This window comes from Ochotona curzoniae, unplaced genomic scaffold (genome assembly GCF_017591425.1).
Source record: "Ochotona curzoniae isolate NIBS_2020 unplaced genomic scaffold, NIBS_Ocur_1.0 contig_430, whole genome shotgun sequence".
NCBI classification, from domain to species: domain Eukaryota; kingdom Metazoa; phylum Chordata; class Mammalia; order Lagomorpha; family Ochotonidae; genus Ochotona; species Ochotona curzoniae.
The window spans coordinates 16,165,537-16,186,565 of record NW_024466219.1 but is presented as its reverse complement, the minus strand read 5'-3'; the positions used below and the strand labels follow the sequence as shown (position 1 = coordinate 16,186,565).

Sequence of the window (21,029 nt, the reverse complement as noted above, 5' to 3'; positions counted from 1 at the left end):
CAATCAAACCTGGCAGCCTGTGACCACCAGCCTGGTAGACTGCAGGCATGGCCAGGGCCGTTCTCTACCTTCCCTGGCCTCAGGGGCTTGGATCTTAAGAAATTGCCAGGCAGACAAGGCCTGAAACCCGCAATGTGGGTTTGACAAGGGGTCCAAGAGGGGAACTAGTGCAGCTGACCCCCTGCCAGGTGCACAGGCTGGCAAACTCCTCCCTCCCGTGGGTCCTCGGTGTCTCCGCCTGCTGGGGGCAGCACTCTGACACCTCGCAAGCAGCACCCTCCCTGGAGCTCTGGGTGAGCCTGCCCCTTGGGAGTTCTTGTAGATGCATGGAACACAGCCTTTCCAGCCAGAAAATGTGTCTTCCTGAGGCTGTCCTCCTCCAAGCCACCAGCAGCCCAGCTTGGACACCCATCACCCAGGGAGACACAGCCTAATGGGGGTCAGCCCAGCGGAGGGCAGGTGGGGGGGAAGTCCCCAGAATGCAGGGCCTTGGTCTTCTGAAACTGTGTCTGTGTGTGACTCACGATCTGCTCCCACCCCCCTCAACTCTCAGCAGGCTGCATCTTCTGAAAGGAGAGACTGAGCATGCGCCCAAAGACTGGTCCTCTCTCCCCTGCCATCTCTGACTTCCTGTCACCTCCTGTTTGTGAAATGGGACACATGCCCCCACCAACTCCCTTCAAAGGGGGCTGCAGGAAGGGTTAGGGAAGCCCCAGAGATGGAACAACAGAGGCCCCAGGGCAGAAGCCAGGCCTCAGCAGCTCTGTCCAGCAGCGGCCGCAGGTTGCGCTGACCAGGCTATTTATAGAACCCTTCTCTGGCTTTCTTGAATGGGAGCCTTGGTCTGGCAGTGATTGGGAAACACACACACACAGACGCACACACAGACACAGGCTCCTTTCCTTGAAGAGGGGGATGGAGGGGTGGGGAGCGGGGAAGGGAAAGAACCATTCTTGTAGGGGCAGGTTAATCGCTGCCGGGCAGGACTAAAGCATTATTAGAGGTCAGAGCTCAGTGGGGATGGGGGAGTCCTCCATTGGAGACCCTCTCCCTGCAGGAGTAGCTGCCAGCGAGGAAAGCTGAGAACATCAACAAAAGCAAAGAAACACCCAGCGTGATGGACTAAGATACTGAGAGGAAGCGTGTGCAGCCCCCACCCACTGCTGCTCTGGCCCTGGGGCTGGCTCTCGCTCAGGCCAGCCCCTCACTGGACAGCTCTGGGCTGCAGGCAACCTGCAACAAGGACCTGGTCCTGCTCCCTGGATCTGGGCTGAGGATCTGAGTGGCTACATCTGCCACCCCTTCCTCCTGAGCCTTACAGATGCCTTTCTTGGCAGGGAATCCTGCCCCTGGGGGTTCTCAGGCTCTGGCCAAATGACAAAGGACAGCTATAGGAGAGGACACACAGTGGACGGGATGTGCAGCAGGAATCTACAAACGTGTGTTTCCCACAGCAATGTTCTATTTCTGCCCAGGAACAGTCGCTGAGGTAAAGAACCCTCAGCCTCGCTGGACTCCTTCCTTGCCCTAGCCTGACCCTCTGGGCCCCAAGCGGGCGGTGGGATCACAAGAGGCAAGCAGAACAGCTAAAGCCTGCTTCCAAAACAGAAGCCATTTTCTTCCCAGGGAGCAAACGAACTCTCGAGAGCAACAGCTCAGCCCCTCTGCCACCTATCACAGTTACCTGGCATACCATTCAAAGTCCTGATGCCACTTTGTACCCCAGACTCGGGAACTCAGAGTCCTCGGGCCTAGCACACACGTGGAATTCAGACTGGGCACTACTGGTCCAAGGATGTGTGGGGAGAGTGCTGAGAGGACAGGCACTCACACACAGGGTAAGGACCCAAGTGACATGGTGGGGAGGAGTGTTGCCTCCCCTCTGTGTGTGGTCCCACTGTGTCCTCCATAGGTCCAGCTGGTCACCCCCATCCCTAGCCCTCCAGAATAAGTCCTGGTGTCCAGCCCCACATGGGGTGGGGGTGATGATTCCACCAGCCTCTCAATTCCTTTTAACCTCATCCTCTCTTTGGGTCTCAGGCCTCCTGCAAGGCAGCTGACCTCAGACCCCAGCCACAGGCAGAGACAGGCCTGCAGAAGTTTGGGTGAACTCTAACTGGCACGGGACTGCTGTGTTAATGACGAGGTGCCACACCCCTGTGAAGCTATCACTTACTTCTGTCTGCAGAGGACCCTGTCTAGGTAACTGCTGGCTTGGAGCCCTCCCATCGAAATCACAACATACACAGCTATGCCACCATTCCTACTGAGACATGTGGCCGATCGGGCTACCCTGTAGCCAACTGGCAGTGTGGCCAGGGGACAAAAGCTTGCTGGGCGACAGGGGGCCCACACATGACCCCAGCAGGGTCCCCTGGGAGGTAAGCATGGCAGTGAGCTGGCCGCCCAGGGAGAGGGTGTATAGTCCAGACTCCCTCACTTCTGCAAAGCTGCTAGATGCTGCTTTAAGATGGTTTCTCACAAGGCGGAAGTCTCAACCTCCAGTATTTGTGCCTCTTAGACACTAGGTGCCCTACCCCTAGCTAAGCTCTGATGAGGGAAGGTGGAGGGCGACTCTAAGTGGTCATCCCCAGACCCCCCCAGGCACAGGTGAGCAGGCAGCAAGTGGCTGCCTGACCCGGTGCAGTCCTCAGCCCCCAGCCCGGGGTGAGCCATTTTGAAAAGGTCTGGGGACAGGAAATGCTGAATCGAAGACAGGAGAGCAGGCACCGGAATGGTTCCAGGTCCCACCCTCTGCCTGCCACCCCAAGTTTATGAGAGTTCTCAGGGCAACTGCCCATCCATTTTCTCCGTGACTGTGCCTGTTGGCCAGGAGCAGGGGCCCCTTCTAGACCCCACCCGGAGAAGGGCTCTTGCCTTCTTCCATCACCGCCACTGTTACCTTTGAGGGAGATCTGCTCTGCACATTCCTGAAAAACGTAGTCTTGGCGGTGAAGAAACAGTCCTCCAGCTCCTCGTCCAGGCTGCAGGAGGACCCACTGCTCATGCTGCGGTCCAGGTCCACCGTCATGGAGCCTGGGACTGCGAGCGAGCGCACGCACTGCTGGGGCCAGGCTGGGATGCTGGGCGCGCAGGCAGGGGCACCCGGCCTCAGGAGCAGTCGGGCTAGGCAGAACCTGTCCAGAGTCCCGCAGCCAGCTCCTGGTTGGCGCCCGCTAAGCCCCCAGGTCGGCCGGCGCGCCGGGCTCCGGTGCCTCACTCTGCGCCCGGCTTGGCGCCCCGTTCAGCCTCTGCGGTTTCATCTCAGCCCAGCCGACTCTCTCCCTCCGCCCCGCGCCCTCGCCCCCGCCTCTCTGCGCCTTCCTGCCCCTGGTGCAGCGCACACACGGCACTTCGGAAGCCACTTCCTCTGCAAGGTTCCTCAGAGCCCGCGGGGTGTCACCGCGCCCCTCCCCCAGTCCGCCCTGGGCCACCGACGCCAGCGCACCTCGGATCCTACCCGGGATACAGGGGTGGAGTGGGTCAGGATGCACCAGGTTGGGGTGGGGTGGGGGACCCTCACTTTGGCAGATGCTGCCTTCCTGCCCACCTGAGAAGATGCTGTCAGGGTGGACCCCGGCCCTCTCCCCCCTCCCCGCGGCCTGCAGCAACCAGGTCAATCAATTGCTTGCAGAAGTAACTGGAGAAGGAAATCGTATCTGGCCTGCCTGGAGAGCCAGCAGTATTTTAACTTGGAAATGCCAAAAGAAACTGCAGGGCAACCACAAGCACATGCAAATCACATGCAAAGTTATGCAGGACTGGGTCCTGCCCACCCACAGAACCTGGCCCTGAGGCAGCCTGGGCACACGGAAGGGGCCTGCAAACATCATCCTCCTAGATCATTTGGGCATTTTCCTGAGAGTCTGGCTGAGAGGGGTCTCTGTCAGGTCTCAGGTCTCAACATCAAAGCTGGCTCATTCCCTGAAGGCAGGTGGCATGGATGTGGGATGCCTTCCTTGTTGGTGCAGGCTGAGCCCCTCCAGGTTGGCCCCCCATCCCCTGACTCCTGCAACCCCACAGCAAGGGAAGCTATGAGTGCCTAAACAGCCTCTGTACTTGTCAGGTAACATACACAGTCTGTCACTTAGGTCTGCCAACAACAGCCCTCAGGTATTCCCACTAAGGCTGGAAGTTGTGTGTGCAAGATATGTATGCTGGGCCTCAGAGTCTGGTCTGGGTGATCCCAGGTCCTAAACTCTCCATGTCCATGACAGCTTGATTGACAGCAGGGTTAGTACTGCCTTGGTGGGGTCTGGAGGGGAAACAAGCCACAGCCCTCAGAGCCTGGTGGTGTATGGGGGCAGATGGCCCGTGAGCAGGGAAGCCCACAGCCACCCAGCAGTCAGCTCTACCTACAACTCTGGTCAGCTCTGGGATGGACCCCTTCCTTCCTCCGCCGTGCAGGTGGCTATCTGTGCAGGAAGGCTTCCAAATGCAGCCCAATTTAGCTCCCTCCTCCCACCATGTCTTTCTCCCAGAGGCCTGTGGGTGCCTGGCAGATACAGATGAGAGCACTGGGAGCCACCCTAAGCTTAGGAAAACTGAGAAGCTCCAATGCCAACAGCTGTCTTCACCTGCAGGGAGCTAAGGGGGCTAGGCAACTCGGGGTGTATGCCTGGTGAGCTATAGGGTGTTGGGATGATGGGGGAGAACTGGCATGAATGGGATTGAAGATAGGTTCTGGTTTTGTCTGGAACAGTCTTTAAAAGGGTACAGTCAAGGCTGCTCAGGTTGGGGGCAGGGTCCAGCAGCAGAGGCTAATGGTGGCCTCCTAGTGCAATGCTGGCACACATGGTGCTGCAGGCTGGGGGTTCCCAGGAGTCCTCAAGGCATCAGTAGCAGCTGACCTGCTTCATCTGGACCAGCAAAGAAAGGCTTGCTTTCTTCTAGAAAGAACCACGGGATCCCCATAGCTAAGGAAATAGCAAGAGGCATATTCTCTGGACCACCCATGTCCTTGGAGTCCTGCAGAGAGGTTGGGGAGGCAGCCACGGTGCCAGGCATTGGAGATTTTTGTGTCATGCACATGGCTAATAACAAGGTCACCAGCATCCCGCCCAGGTCTCAGCAGGAGCTTCCCTGATGCCAGAAGGAGGCAGGGACACAGTGTCCTTCCAGGGAGCTGCTCCCTGCCAGCCCTGACATTCTGAGAACCTGGCAGCTAAAGAAAGGCAACTCCAAGGCCTTTTAGCATCCATTTGGACTTCACTTAGGCTAGTCCATAACCTTAAGAGCAGTATCTGCCCATTCTATGGGTCAAGAAACTGAGAGATCATTTGCTCCATCGCGGCTCATTGCTCTCAAAGCCTGCCCACTCCCTGTTTCTGTCTCTTCTCCTCCCCTGCCCACCTATCCAGGAATCTAAGCTTGGAAGGAAGCCGCAAGCAAGAAGTGAGGAGAGCAGAGACCATGGTGCAGGGAACCGGGAAGCAGTCTGCAAAAATCACAAACAGTGCGACAGGTCTCCAGGAGGAAAATTCTAGACTGAAGCTGCAGGGGCTCCACAGAGCTCTTGAGCACCTGCAGCCAGAGACAGTGGTGACACTGGCCAGCCTGCTAAGGGGTGAAGCGGGGAAAGGCCTGAGCCGTCTCCTTTCAGGTCTCTGGCAGATGGGCACACAAAGCATAGGTCCTGACCAGCCTCGTCCCTGGGCCTCGGCAGAGGAGATGAGACCTACAGCCGCCAAGTCCATGGCACTGAGCAGGGGCTTAGAAAGGATGAATGAATGGGCTGCCTTCCTGACTCCACGCACCAGATGATGGAAGACACTATTTTAAGCTCCTTTCATTTCTCAAGTGCAATCTGCTCAGGTGGCCAGAGCTACCTGATGGTTCTGCCTGATCTCGACAAGCTGTGATGTAAGAACGGAAGTCAGGAACTGGCATTTTCATCCCAGCCCCAGCTCCTGCTTGATGTGGTACCCACAGCAGCTCTGATCTCACTGCTCTGTTTGAGGGGTGTGACGGGGGTGTAGAGCCAGCTTAGGACCTTCTGACCTCCTAGCACACATGCAGAGGCGGGAAGCCTGAGTGAGGTGCCACACCACGTGGAAACGTATCTTGAGAGGTTTAATAGCTAACACCTGCTTAAGGCCCATCGTTTCACTCAGTTCCTAGAAGGAAGGCACATTGGTGGCTGCTGTCGTGTGGAGGGGAAAAGAGGGGCGACTTTCTCAGTGTGCCCATGCCCCAGTCTTCCCTTGGCTTCTGGAGTTTTCTCTCTCCCTTTATGTGCCTCTGCCCTCACTAGGGGTGTTGCCTCACCTATTTCAGTGGTATCGACCACACCTGCCAGACTCATAGCTCATAATTCTGCCTCCTGTTAGCTCCAGAGGGGTGTCTGCAGCAGCTCACTGAATACCCACCCCGCCATGCAGCAGCACTCTGCACAGGGCTAACACAGAGCTCTTGATTCCCTGCCTCAGCCCACCTGCCCTTCCTCTTCTGCCTTCCTGCTTTGCCGAATGCCATTAATGGGTATTTTTGCAAGGTCTTCCCCTGGTACCTGTCTCTGCCCCCTCCAAACTCTGCATCCCCTGGAGTCATCACAGGCTCCCTTGCTAAGAGCAAGATCTGCGTGTGGCATTTCCCTATCACAAATCCTTCAGTTCAGATTTCAGCCAAGTTATCCAACAATCACTAGGCATGTGCCTCGGGTGCTGACACCTGCATCCATTCACTCAGCACACACCCACTGAGAGCCTTTCCCTTGTAAGGTCATGCACTCGGGTTACATGAGCAGCACACACCCCTGCCTTCTCAATCCTGCCTGCTTCAGTCCTTGTAAGCAGCAGCAAGCTGGGGTTCCATTACAATCACTGAGCTCTGGTATGTGTCACGGTTGAATCATCACGACAACGTGAGCAAGTGCTTTACAGATGGGTTCATGTGCCCAACCATAACCATAATAGAATCACATGTTACACACACAGATGCTGAGTCTAACCTGCCAGGACAAGTACTGTCCCTAATCCAGTGACCACACCATATCCCAAAGTTCCTCCCAGGGTCTTCCGGACCACCTGCCCTGCCACTGCTGACACACAACCAAGCCCTCCTGATCTGTGAAGGAGCCAGGGGTCAGGCCATCCCAGGGTTAGCAGAGTTGGGTGACTGGGTGGGGGAGGGCTGGCACTCGTTACCTCTGAAGTTCCCTGTGAGAGACCACTGTTCCCCAGCATGCGAAGCAGTCAGACCAGGTGTCAGCACCCCAATTCAAGACTTAGAAGCTAAGGCAATGTACCTGGGCAGAGCAGGTGGAGCCCCTCCCTCCCCGGGGAGGTGGGGAACTCAGCCCCGAGCCTGCATCTTCTGATCTTCAAGCCAAGGAAAGTAGTGCTGTGAATGTCTTCTAACAACCAGCACCAGCTGGCTGCTGGATCACAGGCACATCAAGTTGTACAAAGTCAGGTAACGGGCTAACTCAGACAGGGGCCATCGGCAGCCCTGAGGACTGGATGCAGGGGGCCAGGCTGGATCCAGGACTATCGGGACTGGGGTTGGGGTACATCCAGTCCGCGGGCCCTGTAAAACCTATGCCATCATGTGGTCCTGACCCTGACAAGGCAACCACAGGAGGAACTCAAAATTTGTTAAATGCAAAGCAGGCTCCTTTTTAACTGGATCATTTCCTGTGGCCTGCGAATGACATCATAAATATCCAAAAGCTGCCTTGGCAGATGAAGGTTCCCCGTGTCTTCAGTGAGCAGAGAAATCAACTGGAGCCAACCCACAGTGGACCCAGATGTCAGGATTAGTGAAGACAATAAGAGTTAGCGTCAATGAATTCTATTTACTACAAAACTTACAGACATGGAAGATCTGACCAAATCTCTAGGGATGGCACAAACCATGTGTATATGAGAAATACATGAGTGGGATGAAGGCAGATCAGGCAGGGAACAATCAGTGTATCTGAAGATGCAGCAACAGCAGCTTTCGAAGCGAAACCCAGAGAGTAAAGGCTTGTTTGTAAATGAACAGAAAACAGTGATGCAATTTCAAAAGTTACTACCTACATACACGGAGCATTCATTGACAGGTGTTTGGCCCAGCAGTTTAAGCACCACTTGGGACACCAGCATCCCAGGTTGGAGTGCTGGGGTTGAGTCCTGGTTCCTCTGCTCCTGATCCAGCTTCCTGCTGTGTGCACCCTGGCAGGAAGCAGGTGACAGCCCCAGTGCTTGGGTCCTTGCTATCCACATGAGAGACCTGGATAGACCTCTGGGGTCCTGACTTCAGCTTGGCCCAATCCTGACTGCTGCAAGCATTTGGGGAGTGAACCAGAAACAAAATGAAAATAAAGGGCCCAGCTCAATAGCCTAGTGGCTGAAGTCCTCACCTTGCATGCACCAAGATCCCATATGGGAGCCGGTTCGGGTCCTGGATGCTCCATTTCCCATCCAGCTCCCTGCCTGTGGCCTGGGAAAGTAGTTGAGGATGGCCCAAAGCCTTGGGACCCTGCACCTGTTTGAGAGACCCAAAGGAAGCTCCTGGCTCCTGGCTTTGGATTGGCTCAGTTCTAGCCATTGCAGCCACTTGTGGAATGAACCAGCAGATAGAAGATCTTTCACTCTGTCTCTCCTCTGGAAATCTGTCTTTCCAGTAAATAAATAGATCTTTTAAAAATGAAAATAAACGAATAAAAATAAATGTTTGAGGAAGCAATGTCTGATAGTTGTGCAGAAACCCGCAGATCCAGGAGATTCATTGAACGCCAAGCTGAAGAAACACGAAGAAAACTGCCCTATGCTCATTGTAACCAATGTTGAGAAGCCAGGACTACGCTGTGGCACAGCAGGCCAAGCCACAGACTGCAACATCAGCATCCCACATCAGAGCACAGGTTCTACTCCCGGTTGCTCCACTTCCAATCCAGCTCCTTTCTAATGTGACCTGGAGAGCAATGGAAGATGGCTCAAGTACTGGGGGGACCAAGATCGGGGTTCCTGCCTCCTGGCTTCTGGCTTTTGCCTGGCCCAGTCCCAGCCCCAGCCATTGCAGCCATTTAGAAACTCCCTCTCTCTCCCTCTCTCGCCCTGCCTTTCAAACAAATAAAACAAATCTTGAAAAACAAAAAATATACACGATGTAATATCACTCAATAGACTGTGCTAAGCTAAAGATGTACGCCTTAAACCTAGAGATAGCCATTATTTATTCATTTTAAATAAGGGGCTAAAGACTGTTGCAACAGATAAAATTCAATAACAGAATACCTCCAACTAATCCAAAGGCAGGCAGGAAGGGAAAAAAGAGGAAGAGAACAAAGACCAGGTAGAGGGGCCCAGCAGCGTGGCCTAGCGGCTAAAGTCCTCACCTTGAACGCGCCAGAATCCCATATGGGCGCCGGTTCTAATCCTGGCAGCTCCATTTCCCATCCAGCTCCCCGCTTGTGGCCTGGGAAAGCAGTCGGGGATGGCCCAAAGCTTTAAGAACCTGCACCTGTACCTGGAAGAAGTTCCAGGCTCCTGGCTTTGGATCTGCATAGCATCAGCCATTGCGCTCACTTGGGGAGTGAATCATCGGATGGAAGATCTTCCTCTCTGTCTCTCCTCCCCTCTGTATATCTGACTTTGTAATGAAAAATAAATAAATCTTTAAAAAAAAAAAAAACAGGTAGAAAGCAAATAGAAAGCAGACAGCAAAAAGACTTAAGACCAAATTGTAGCAATAATTACATTAAATGCAAATGACTTAATTCATAAAGAGGTGACACGATCAAATGGATTAAAAAAAAAGACTCAATCACTTGCTCCCTACCAAAAATAAAAACACGAAACCCATGATGCTTAAGTGTAAAGATGTAAATAGCCTAACTGTGAAAGGATAGTTAAGGAATATCACAATATCACGGACCCGTGGAGCAGGGAAGCCGCACGGGGCGGGCACTGGAGCAGTGGTTCAGTCACTGCTCGGACACCTGCATCCCATGTGGGAGGCCCTCGCTCCTTCCTGCCCCTGCACATCCCGGAAGGCAGCAGACACTGGCTCAAGCACCCTGGTCCCTGACCACACGGGAGGTCCAGAAGGAGGTCTGCGCCCCTGGCTTCGGCCTGGCCCTGGCTGGCTGTTTGCAGATATTTCACGTGTAAACTAGAAGATGGAAGATCCCTCTCGGTCTCTCTGACTTTCAAAGAGAATAAAAATCAATAAAAGTGAACAAAAAGAAAGTCACAGCAGTTATAGTAATTAGATTTCAGAGCAAAGGATGTTACCAAGGATAAAGAAGGTTATTTCCTAACAATAACGGAGTCAATTAATCAAGAGGACAGAATAATCTTAAAATGATGGCGCTTAAAAACAATAGGAATAATAGCCTATAAGGCAAATGGGCAGATCCTCAATTATGGATGGTGATTTCAACACCTGTCTCTCAACATTAGCCTCAAACCATATCAGCAACTGTTGTTAACGACAATTAAATCTGACACACATGGAACCTTCCAGAAGAGAGCCAGCACCTGCACCTCCTGAAAGGTATGGGGCCCCTACTAAGCACAGCACCTGCTCCCAAACCCCGAGCCCAGTGGTTGCCTTTTCCACTTTTTCTCTTGCTGCTCTCCTGCTCCCCCTTGTGGTAATCACGGGTTCAACATGTGATGGTTGGGCAGAGGGCGACCCAGAACAAGCCACCAGGCATCTTTTGGGGTCTACAACCAGAGACGGGTGTAATGGAGACAGTGGCGAATGTGTGGGAGGGGGCACTGGCCGGAGCCAGGAAATTCAGAACCCCATGCCAGATGAGTCACCATGGCTGTGCTGCTGCCGAGGCTCGGTGCCAAGCAGCCAGGGTGGTGGGTTGTGTATCTGTGCGTGCAGATGGGGACGGCAGAGAAGGCAGCAACACCCACAGGGCTGGCTGCTGGGCGGGGTGGAATCCCTGCCCCCTCCAGGGGATTTGGAAATCATCTGTTCCTTTGGTGAGTGGAGGGAAGGTTGTCTGTAGATGGGAACAGTGGCTTGGGCTCCGGGGTTAGGCAGAGATCATAGCCAAAAGAAGGGACTTGCCATGCCCCAAGTCCCAGAGCCCTGGCCCTGGATTCAGGACATTACAACACTCTGGTATTTGGCAAGCTGGCAGAGCTGCCCAGCGTTCTGCAGGCTCATCCAGATCTAGACTTGTTCTCAGGTCCCCAGAAAGCTCCAAGGGATTTCACCCTGGGCATGAGGGGTGCAGGCTCAGAGATGGCCTGTCCTGTCCCTTGCCCCGGCATGCTGCTCCCTTCCTGGGAGGCTCCTAGAAGCCTGCTTCCGGTCCTGGCCCGCCTGCTTTGTCTCCACAGCCAGGGCTAGAACAGAACTCTGGGGCCAGTGTTGTGGTTCAACAGGCTAATCCTCTACTTTAAAACACCAGCACCCATATAGGCACCAGTTTGTGTCCCAGCTGCTCCATTTCCAATCCAACTCCCTGCTTGTGGCCTGGAAAAGCAATGGAGGGTGGCCCAAAGCTTTGGGACCCTGTACCCATGTGGGAAACCCAGAAGAAGCTCCTGGTTCCTGACTTCAGATCAGCTCAGCTCTGGACATTATGGTCATTTGGGGAGTGAATCAGCAGATGGAGATCTTTATCTCTCTCCTCTCTGTAAATCTGCCTTTCAAATAAAAGTAGATTAATAAATAAGTAAATAAATAGCTGAGCTCTGCAGCCACCCAGGAAGGGGCCTTTCTTCCCTTTAAGGGGACGTTTCCTGCCTTTCACATGCCACAATTAGAGACAGGCGAGAGCAGAGACCCAAACGCAGCCTCCGCCTCCCTCTCCTCGTTCATCAAACTCCTGCTCCGGTGAAATCTCCTTCCACAGTTTGCTGAGCCCTTTTAAGACTCATTCTGCATGCGCGTGCACACACACATAGCATATACATACATGGATATACCTCATCCCTTATACACAAGTTGTCCCCACCCTATTCCCTGCCTGTCCCTCTAGACACCCCTCTCCCCTGGGGAAGAACACCCTTGGGGATGCATATGAATGGACGGCTCAGCTTCCCTTCCCAGCACCCCAGGTGCTCCCTCCTGGCTTGCCATGCCTGGTGAGCGCAACCTCTGGGCTAGGGCAGCACTTCCCACAGGTGGCCCCTGAGAGGACTGTAGAACAGGACCTGGCTCGGTCAGTACACGTGGGACAGGCTGGCAGCCTCTCTCTTCTTTTTAGAGATAACTGCACATCTCACATCTGCTGGGAAAAATAACCCAAGTGCTTCAACCCACGGATTCAGGGAGGTTGTCAAATTTCCTTTGATTTAAAATGAGTCTATTTAAAGATAAAGACTAAGTCAGTGAGGACACAGACATGCCAAAATCCTGTGCAAGGCCAGGGCTGCAATGGGGTTTGGGAATGACTGTGGGGAGCGGGGTGGGTCCTGGAAGCCAGCTTTGTGATTTCTCCCTCTCAGAGCCTCTGGAGGGTCAGGAAGAGAGGAAGGTCCTGGGGGATGGAAGAAGCTTCGAGCACCCACCGGCTGCAAGGGGCTTGAGTGGAAGCAGGTGCCACAGCTTCCGACAAGCTGTGCACTCGAGGTACCAAGTGCCAGAGCAACAGAGGTGCCAGGCCCCATCCCCATCCCGGCTGCACCTGCTGGTATGAGCATCAGCAGTTGTTGGTCAAGGTCAGAGGTGGCTTCTGGGACCAGCTGCCCCAAGATGGGGGCAGAAAGGGAACCATCGGAGGTCCCACTGCATGGTGAAGCCATTGGGCGGCCACCGAGGGCTGACCCCATGGGAATGACACCATGAAGAGGGACCACCAGGAGTGAGATATTCCTTGAGGGCTGGGAGAGGGGCAAGCCTTGCAATAGAGCATCTTCAGCTGCTGGGGGAATTTACCATGGTCTTCAGCCAGCTGCCAGGGAGTTCTCTGGGATATACTTGAACGCCCACAGGCTCTGGGCAGGCTTGAAAGTCGCACGATGGGTGCCCAAGGAAGAGGCCAATATGTCCAGGCCTCATGGAGCTTGAGGGGGGGATGGGGGGCGGTGGCTGTAAAACCACTGGTTCTGTGGCGATAGCACTACCAGCTGCCCTGCATGAGACTTACCAATTCCCCTAGCCTGATGAGGGCTCCCCGCCTATGCCGGCTCTTCCCACACCTGTCCCTCCTCTCCTCCCCACTCTGGCCAGGCAGAAGGCCGTCAGAACTCAGGGATTCTTGCTTTTAAAAGGTTGAGACCAAATACTCGTCTATAGGATGATCTCAGCCATGTGCTTAAAAATGTATGAATGTACCGGAAGAGCGTATGAGAATGCGGTGAGGAGTGGTCCTCTGCATGGACGATCGATGATCTTCTCTGTTTTAAAGCAGCCAGGAGAACGAATTCCAACTGCCTCCCCCGGACCCCACAACAGGCTGAATTCAGCGCCGGCCGCACCCCAGCGAGTGCCAGCCGCAGCACGCGCCAGACCGCCTGGCTCAGGCCACTCCAAGGGGAAACACAGCTCTGTCTTGATCGTCAACAGAGAGTCCAGCCAAGGAGGAAACGAGCACAAACGAGCCTTTTACAATAGGCAAAGGAGCCTGGAGCGAGGCCCAAGTTTTATTGAAGGAAGCTTGGTCATGCCCAGGTCTGTGGCCGCGTGCAATCAGGCCTGTCCAAGGCAAACATGGCAGCCTGTGGGGAGCGCATTCCACCCACGCCCAAGAGCGGGGAAGGGGATCCTGTAGCTCCCTGCTCCAGGTTACTGCAGGGGCAGGTGTATTTGGGACAGGGTCCTCTGGCAGCCACTCACCCTGCTCTCCGGCACAGGGAAGCTGCTGTAGCTTTCAAATGTTCTAAGGAGAGGGCAGCGCAGGCAGCGAACCTCATGACCTTGGCTCCAGAGAAGACTTTCTCGATCTGGCACCATGGGCATTTGGATGGGATGCTCTTTCTATGGGGGGCTACTAGGTGCCATGACGGGCTGCTAGGCACCTCCCAGAGCCCTCGGTCGTATCCTCTGCCTCCGCCCCAGATGGGAGAGCGTCCCTCCTCAGGCATGAGGACCAAAGTTGCTGCCAGATGTCCTCAGGGATGGCACTGGCAAAAAAAAAAAAAACCAAACCCACCCCCTTTTGAGACCACAGCCAGAACAAAGACTCCAAGAGGAGATCCAGGCTCCAGGATGGAAAATGGGCAGGGTTGACAGATTCCTAGTGGGGTCCCTACTCCTGGCTTCAGCCTGGTCCAGCCCCAGCCATTGCAGCCATTTAGGGAATGGACCAGCGGAGGCAAGATCTCTGTCTCTGTATCTCTCTCTTTGGGTCTTTCCCCCCTCTGTAACTCTGCCTTTCAGATAGATAAATGCGTCTCTTCAAAAATGAAATGGATGGGGGCTGGTACACAATGACATGCTGGGGCCAGAACAAGCCAGGTGCAGTGACTACAGGAACTGGGGGCTGTTTGGGGATCCCCAACAATGTGGGTCCCCCATCAGTGTCTCCTGCAGCACCCTGGGCTTTTCCCACCTGGATACTGGGTGGGCTCGTTTAGAGCCTCGCCCTCTCAGCCCTGTCAGCACGGGCCAGCCAGGACCCAGGCCTGCTCCCCTCATCGCTGCTCCTGCAGCTTTCCCAGGCCTGGCATGTTTGTCAAATGCAGAAATGGAGGACACCTGGGATTCATGGGCCGCTCCGTCCCTCCCTCACCAGCAACCTTCAACCATCAGCCTCTGACACACCCTAGGAAGGCTCAGATGACATGTCACCTCCTTTGGGAAGCCTTCGTCATTTCTCCCAGCAGAGATACAATGTACCTGAGTCATATGGTTCACCCTTTTACCATGTGACAGTGCACGCTTTCTGACTGTATTCTGCCTTTCCTTCCAGGATATAAGCTCCCCAAGGACTGAGCTGCGTAATTTATCATATCCCCGTCCACAGCACCCACACCAAGTGCTTGGCATACAGTCGATACTTGATCAATACTTGTTCAATGCGGGGTTCAATACCTGTTCACTTCTGTCTCCAGTCTAAATCCTAGATGTCAAAGTTCAGATACATTATGGCTCAAGTGCCTCTGCAAAATCCAGACCCAAGGGCTGCTTCAGACGTCCATTTCCTGGTCCTCTGGCCAGGGACGGAGTGTTGGCGCGGCTGCTCTGCCCGCTGACTCAGCCGGGCTGCTGCAGAGAGGCCAGGACAATGCGACTGGGCCACTGCCTGGGTCACCCCTGGGGACCTTCAGGAGGCTGCCCAGGGTTGCACTGCACCCTCAGCCAGGCCCACCATTGGGGACTAGGGTCAGATCCAGCTCTGTTCTGGGCGAGCGCTCCAGGGCACTTCGTAGTGTGTCTGCCAGCTGTTTGGGGTGACCACTCTCGGTGCCTTAAGCAAGGCCTTAAGGAAGGGCCAGGTCTGCAGACTACTCAGCCAGAAGAGGATGCTGGTGTCCAGCACATGCAGGACTGTGACACTTGGTGGTACATATACCACTTTGCTCCCCACCCCCACCCCCATCAGAGCTCCTAGGAGAGAAGGCAGAGGTGCAGGGCTCCTGCGGGTCCTCCCTCAAGCCTGGGCGACGAGCTGTGTTGCCTACCTGGGCGAGGGTGCTCTCCGGAGAGGGTCTATCTCCTGGTGGGCTGTGCTGCCAACTGCAATCCAGCTGGATCAGGCTGCGGCATTCCGGGTGGCAAGTGTACTGACAGTCTGCAAGGAAAGAACCACAGGGGGTTAGGGCTTGTACCTCCTTCCTTCCAGAGAAACAGCCTGGCAGGCTGCCTGGAGCTGCCAACAGGAAGCAGAGAGCAGGGGATGAAGTGGAGGCGTGGGAGGCAGCGCAGGGATCCCACCATGATGGACAGTTTTGCTCCTGTGCAACAGCATCCACCTGCCCTCCTTTATGTGATCACCAATCAGCATTCCAGATAGGAAATGAGGGTCCAGGAAACTCCAACCACCTCAGAGTCAGAGCATCTGACTGCAGCCTGGTCTCTCTCCACACTTTAGCATGCATCTCCAGGGATCATGGACCTGGAAAAGGCTTTGCTCTCCGGGGCCTCAGTTTACCCATCTGTGAGACAGAGGAGTACCTGCTTTCCCCACACCTATCTGTGGCACAGGTTGTCTCCAGGTATGGGAAGGGCGTGTGTTGCCCAAGACCAGGCATCTGCGGCCATGGGAAGGGAAGCCACTGTCCTCCGACCTGCCTAGCCTAGAAATGTGGGGATACTGCTGTACCCCCAGCTGAAGCCACCCACATGCATAATTGCACCCCACTGTCAGTGTCTATGTCCAGGAAAGAAGCAATGTTAAGTCCTAGTGTTGGAGAGAGGAAGAGTGAGGTCCCAGTGACACACAGCCCACCAGCTTTCACAAAGGCTCTCCCAGCTCCCAGAAGCTTCAGCAGGGGGAGGGTCCAAAGCAGGCAAAGCAGTAGGCCAAAGTGATGCAGGTCTGCCAGCAGCCACATGCGGGAGCTCTGAGAGATGGCTGTGGGGTTAGCTGTGGCCACCTGCCCTCGTGGTCCACAGCCCCAACCAGTTTCAGGAATCAGGGGCATGGAGCTGGTCTGGGGTGGGTAGGGTCTGCAACTGGGGCTCCCCTGAGCCACCATCCTTGTGCATGTGTTGTCACTGTTGTCTGCAGGGAACACCTGGACACGTGGGAGACTCAGCTTCTAGAAAACTCTTGCTATCTTCTTCCTCCAGAGTCAGACAGTCACACCTGCCTTTGCCAGGGGTGGTGTATTTGGAAGACTGCTCCTTTCCCTCACTCCAGAAGGGATGACCCACATGTCCCCTTCTTTGAGAACCCCCTGCCCCCAACTCCCTTGGCCTTGCTAAGTCTCCTACATAGAAGCCCATCAGGCCTGGTGTGGAATGGGTAATGTCGGCTCTCCAAGGCTGGCACCACACACGTGCAAGGGAGATCTCCTGCCCAGCACAAAAACAGCTTCCAGCTTGGGGGGCAGGGTGAAGGGCTCAGAGGGAGGCATGGGTCATGCTTCCCTGCCTACACTGCCCAGGAGTGCCAGGGTAGCACAGAGCTGGAACCCACACAGAGTGCCATTGTTTTCGGGCTCGGGCCGGGTGAGCACCTGTAGGGGTCTGGTCATGCTTGGAGTTATGAAGAATGCTTCAGGGATGCCAAGAAGTGGAACAAGGAGGCGAAGGCAGGACTGGAAGCTCTGCCAATGCCACAGTGAGCAGCAGCAGCCATGGGCTTGGGCGGGACGGGCAGTTTCTGTGAGACCAGTAAATACCCCCCTCCAGTTTCTGTGCTGTTGGCACAGGCGCTCCATCCCATGTCTGTCTCTCTCAGTTTCCATCTCTGAGCACAGCACCAAAACCTCAGCAGGACCACCCCCAGGGCCAATGCTGAGCTGGACAGGGTTAGGGCACAGCAGCTGGCAGATGGCTCTGTGCAGTCAGACTGTGTAATCACAGACCAGAGCAAAACCACTGCGGCTGGCCTCCACGCTTCCTGGCCCTGGAAACGCCCAGCCTAGGACTTTGGGGCCCACAGAGATGAAGTCAGGGCCTCCGTGCCTGGCTCTGAGCACAGAAGCCACAGCTTGCAGGGCTGAGGGGTGCGGTGAGCAGCCAGGCCCAGCTGGGAGACCCCAAAGACAAGACCATGCTGCAGAAGCACCCAGGAGCTAAGGTCCACAGACCACCATGCTCTTGCCACAGTGTGTTCCAGGGACTGCCAATCCCCCCAACCCTGGGGTCCTCCTCAGTGCCCCACAGCCCTCAGCAGGAGCTGGGCCAGGTGCCCCTGTGGGGGACTGTGGCAGTACTGAGTAGGTGGGATAGCATCTCACTTCCAACAGGCAACATCAGGGAGCCAAGGTCCAAGGGTTTCTCTCTCCCACAAAGATGTATTTGAAAGGTAGAGCTTATCACAGGGCAAGGATGAAACAGACAAGAGAGGAAATCAAGGTCTTCCATCTGCTGGGTCACTCCCCAAATGTCTGCAACAGCCAGGGCTCAGCCAGGCCAAAGCCAGGAGCCTGGATCTACATCCAGGTGTCCACACAGGTGGCAGAGACCCAAGCTCTTATACCCTTCCGGACTGCTTTCCCAGGCTAGGTAGTAAGTGAAGCAGCTGGGACTTGAACTGGCATTCTGATATGGGAAACAGTAGCGGCTGACTCTAATGAGGCATGATGGGGACAAGTGCTAAGGTTGCTTCGCAAGACAGGACCCCTCCCCCATCCCCAGTTCCCCGGCTAGGTTGGCTTCCTACAGCTACTGTGGCCAAGTACCAGGAAGCAGGTGACACATGGTAGTGAGGGGCTGCTGGCAGGGCCACGCACCCCCAGAATGTGTGGGTTCCTTTCCCTGCCTCTTTCAGCCACCTGGCACAGAATTCCAGCCATGGGCCCCAGCTTCACCCGGCTGTCTTATTGTCTATCTTCCCATGGCTGGAGCTAAGCTGATCTCAAGTTAAGAGCCAGGAGTTTCTTCCAGGTCTCCCATGCAGGTGCAGGGTCTCAAGGTCTTGGGCCATCCTCAACTGCTTTCCCAGGCCATAAGCATGAAGCTGGATGGGAAGTAGAGCAGCTGGGACACAAACCAGCATCCACATGGGATCCCAGCATATTTAAGGAGAAGACTTTGGCCACTAGGCTACTATGCTGGGCCCTGCAAATCATTAAAAAAATTAAGTGTAATCACAAATCAGGTTACAACCCAGCCCTTGGGCCACCTTGGAATTACAGAGCCCCAATCCCCCAACAGTTGGAAGTGTCCAATGGATGTAGGCTCCAGAAGTCAGCAGTAGATTGGCAGGGCCAGGAGTCTGGGACCACTGGTCTGCCTCTACTGGCCCTGCTCTGGGCATTCCCAGTCCCAGAAGATCACCACCAAGGTCAAGACCTTGAACAAGGGAAGGGTCAGGCCTAGAAGCCACGGCAACCCGTGCTCAGAGAAGGCTTCATGCCTTCCTCTTCAACCCTGCGCAGGTGACACAGCAGGTGCTGTCCCTTCACTCTGCAGACAAACCTGCCTACAAACCTCTCAATCCCCATTGCTGCCCAAGCCAGCTTGGGCCCCACCCCAACAGCCAAGCACACACAAGCAGGTGGACCTGCCACCAGGAACCAGAGAGGCTGGATTTTCCGAACCAGAGGCATTCTTCTGATAAGAGATCATCGAAGCCCTTTCACCCCTGGTTTGCCCAGGAGATGCAGCAGTGAGGCCAAGCCTCTGCCACACACTCCCTCCTCCAGCCTGGGCTGGTGCGGAGCGTGAGGGCAGGGCAGGACACGCTAGGAAGCTGGTTTCCAGCAAGCCCCCTCACCCTTGCAATCCCTCACTGCCAGCTCAACTAATGGAGGCTGCTATACCCCGGGGAAGCAGCCCAGGCTCTGGGTACCCCTACATCTTCCTGGAGAGGATCAGCCTCCAGGCAGCCCCTTCCCCTCACTTGTTCAACACCAGCCTCCTGTGTTTGAACCGGGAAACAGAACAGACTGTGTGGCCAGTTCTGTGCTCTGAGGGAAGTTACCTCAGGCTTTAATGAGTTTTACTATCAGTTGTTAATCTCTTGTTGTGTCTAACTTCCACATGAAGCCTTATTATCTTAGGAAAAGAGAGGCTGGGTGCGGGTGGGGCTTCAGGATCACCCCTGCAGGTGCTGGGTGATTGTGGGTGGGGAAGAGTGCTGCATTGTTGACCTTCAACACTAGAGGGAGCTCTGAGAAGCAATGCACACTGGGAAATGAGAATTCACAGGAAGGCAAAGCTGACCCTGGCGTTCTAGCTGGGGGATAGTCCTCCGCTTCCCGCTTCCTCCTTTGCTCCATCCTCAGGATCCCCAATCCTTGCAGTTCCCCCACTCCCTTCAAGGGTCTCTGAGCCAGCCCAGCCACAGCAGCTTAAAGACCAACCCACAAGGTTTCTGTCCGGCTCAGGCTAATCCAGGCCTGCCCTTCCCACCTGCACTTCACAGCCTGTCCCCCGGCCCAGGGAGGCCCCCTCCTTCTGGCCTCAAGATCTGACCTCTGACCTCATGCCCTCGTGCCATCGATGGGCAGTTGCCTCTGCAACCACACTGCCTCCTCCAAGTCTCCCTCCCGGCTGTAACATCTGCAACCCCTGCTCTGCCCAGCCCACGGCTCAGTGCCCATTTACCATCCAGCAGTCAGGGGGCCCAGCAGGAGGATGGCAGGAAGGGCTGGCACCTTCTGTTGGAGAGGTCAGACTGAGAAGGCTGGCCTGACCCCAGGCTGCACACTAGCCCCATGTGCCTCAGTTTCCTCATTCGTCAGATGGAAGTGATAGAGTTGCTGAGAGAACGATCAATAGCTACACAGCAAGAGCTCCAGGAGCCTCAGCTAGAGGCCCGCCTGACTGGCGGCAGTAGCATCAGACATCACCACACTGAAGGCCAAGGGCACCCACTGACCCTCCAGACCTCAACCCAGTGCTAATGGAAAAGGTCTTAGTCTATCTTCAGGTATTCCACTCACCCCTCAACTCCAGTCAGAGCAAGGGAGGCCCTGGGGTCCAGGGAACTGAAGGGGTAAGCCCCAGGTGAACCCAGAGCCCAATGAGGGGTGGCCCTGCCCACCTTGGACAAATACCTCTGCCTTCCCCTGGGGAATTCCTAACCCCTACAATGCTTGAACTTGTAAATTTTTGCTCCAGTTTCAGAAAAGGAAATTGTCACCCAAGGCTAGTTATGTCAGGCATTGCAAAGGATGTGGGGAAATGAGAAGGTAGGGCTAGTCTCCTGCAGGAGTTTATCCCCAGAGCATATTACTTGGTATAAATACACCTTGCCTAAAGGTGGAGGATTAATCAGTTGAGCCATCATGCCGGGCCCCACCATCATGTTTTAAAATAGAAGACCATAACAGAGAATGGAGAATAGAACATATATGGACAACAACCCCAGCCAAACGATGACACCAGTATCTCTGCGAATGGCGACTCTAAGGTTGACTGTGTCAGCCAGTGGACATTGGAAGAGATTCCTCATCCATAGATTGGTGAGATCAACAGCATTTCCAAACTCTCACATCCCCCTGGGCAGAACCCTCGGGGGGTGTCCCACATTGTGACCCTGAGTTGACATCAGGTGGCCTCTCCCCATCTTCAGG

At 55.1% G+C, this 21,029-nt stretch overlaps 1 protein-coding gene across 3 annotated transcripts in view; it reads right to left on the bottom strand.

The window, feature by feature from the left end:
• The window catches only part of RASSF5 (Ras association domain family member 5), a 60,412-nt gene that overhangs the window by 20,780 nt on the left and 18,603 nt on the right, over positions 1–21,029 (bottom strand). The window contains exon 2 of one of the 3 annotated variants that reach the window (XM_040985563.1): positions 15,519–15,628. In XM_040985563.1, the coding sequence (XP_040841497.1) occupies positions 15,519–15,628 (110 nt within the window). Of the gene's footprint in view, positions 1–2,902; positions 3,284–15,506; positions 15,629–21,029 lie in introns of those variants that run through there. The other 2 variants (XM_040985562.1, XM_040985564.1) reach the window with 2 other exon arrangements.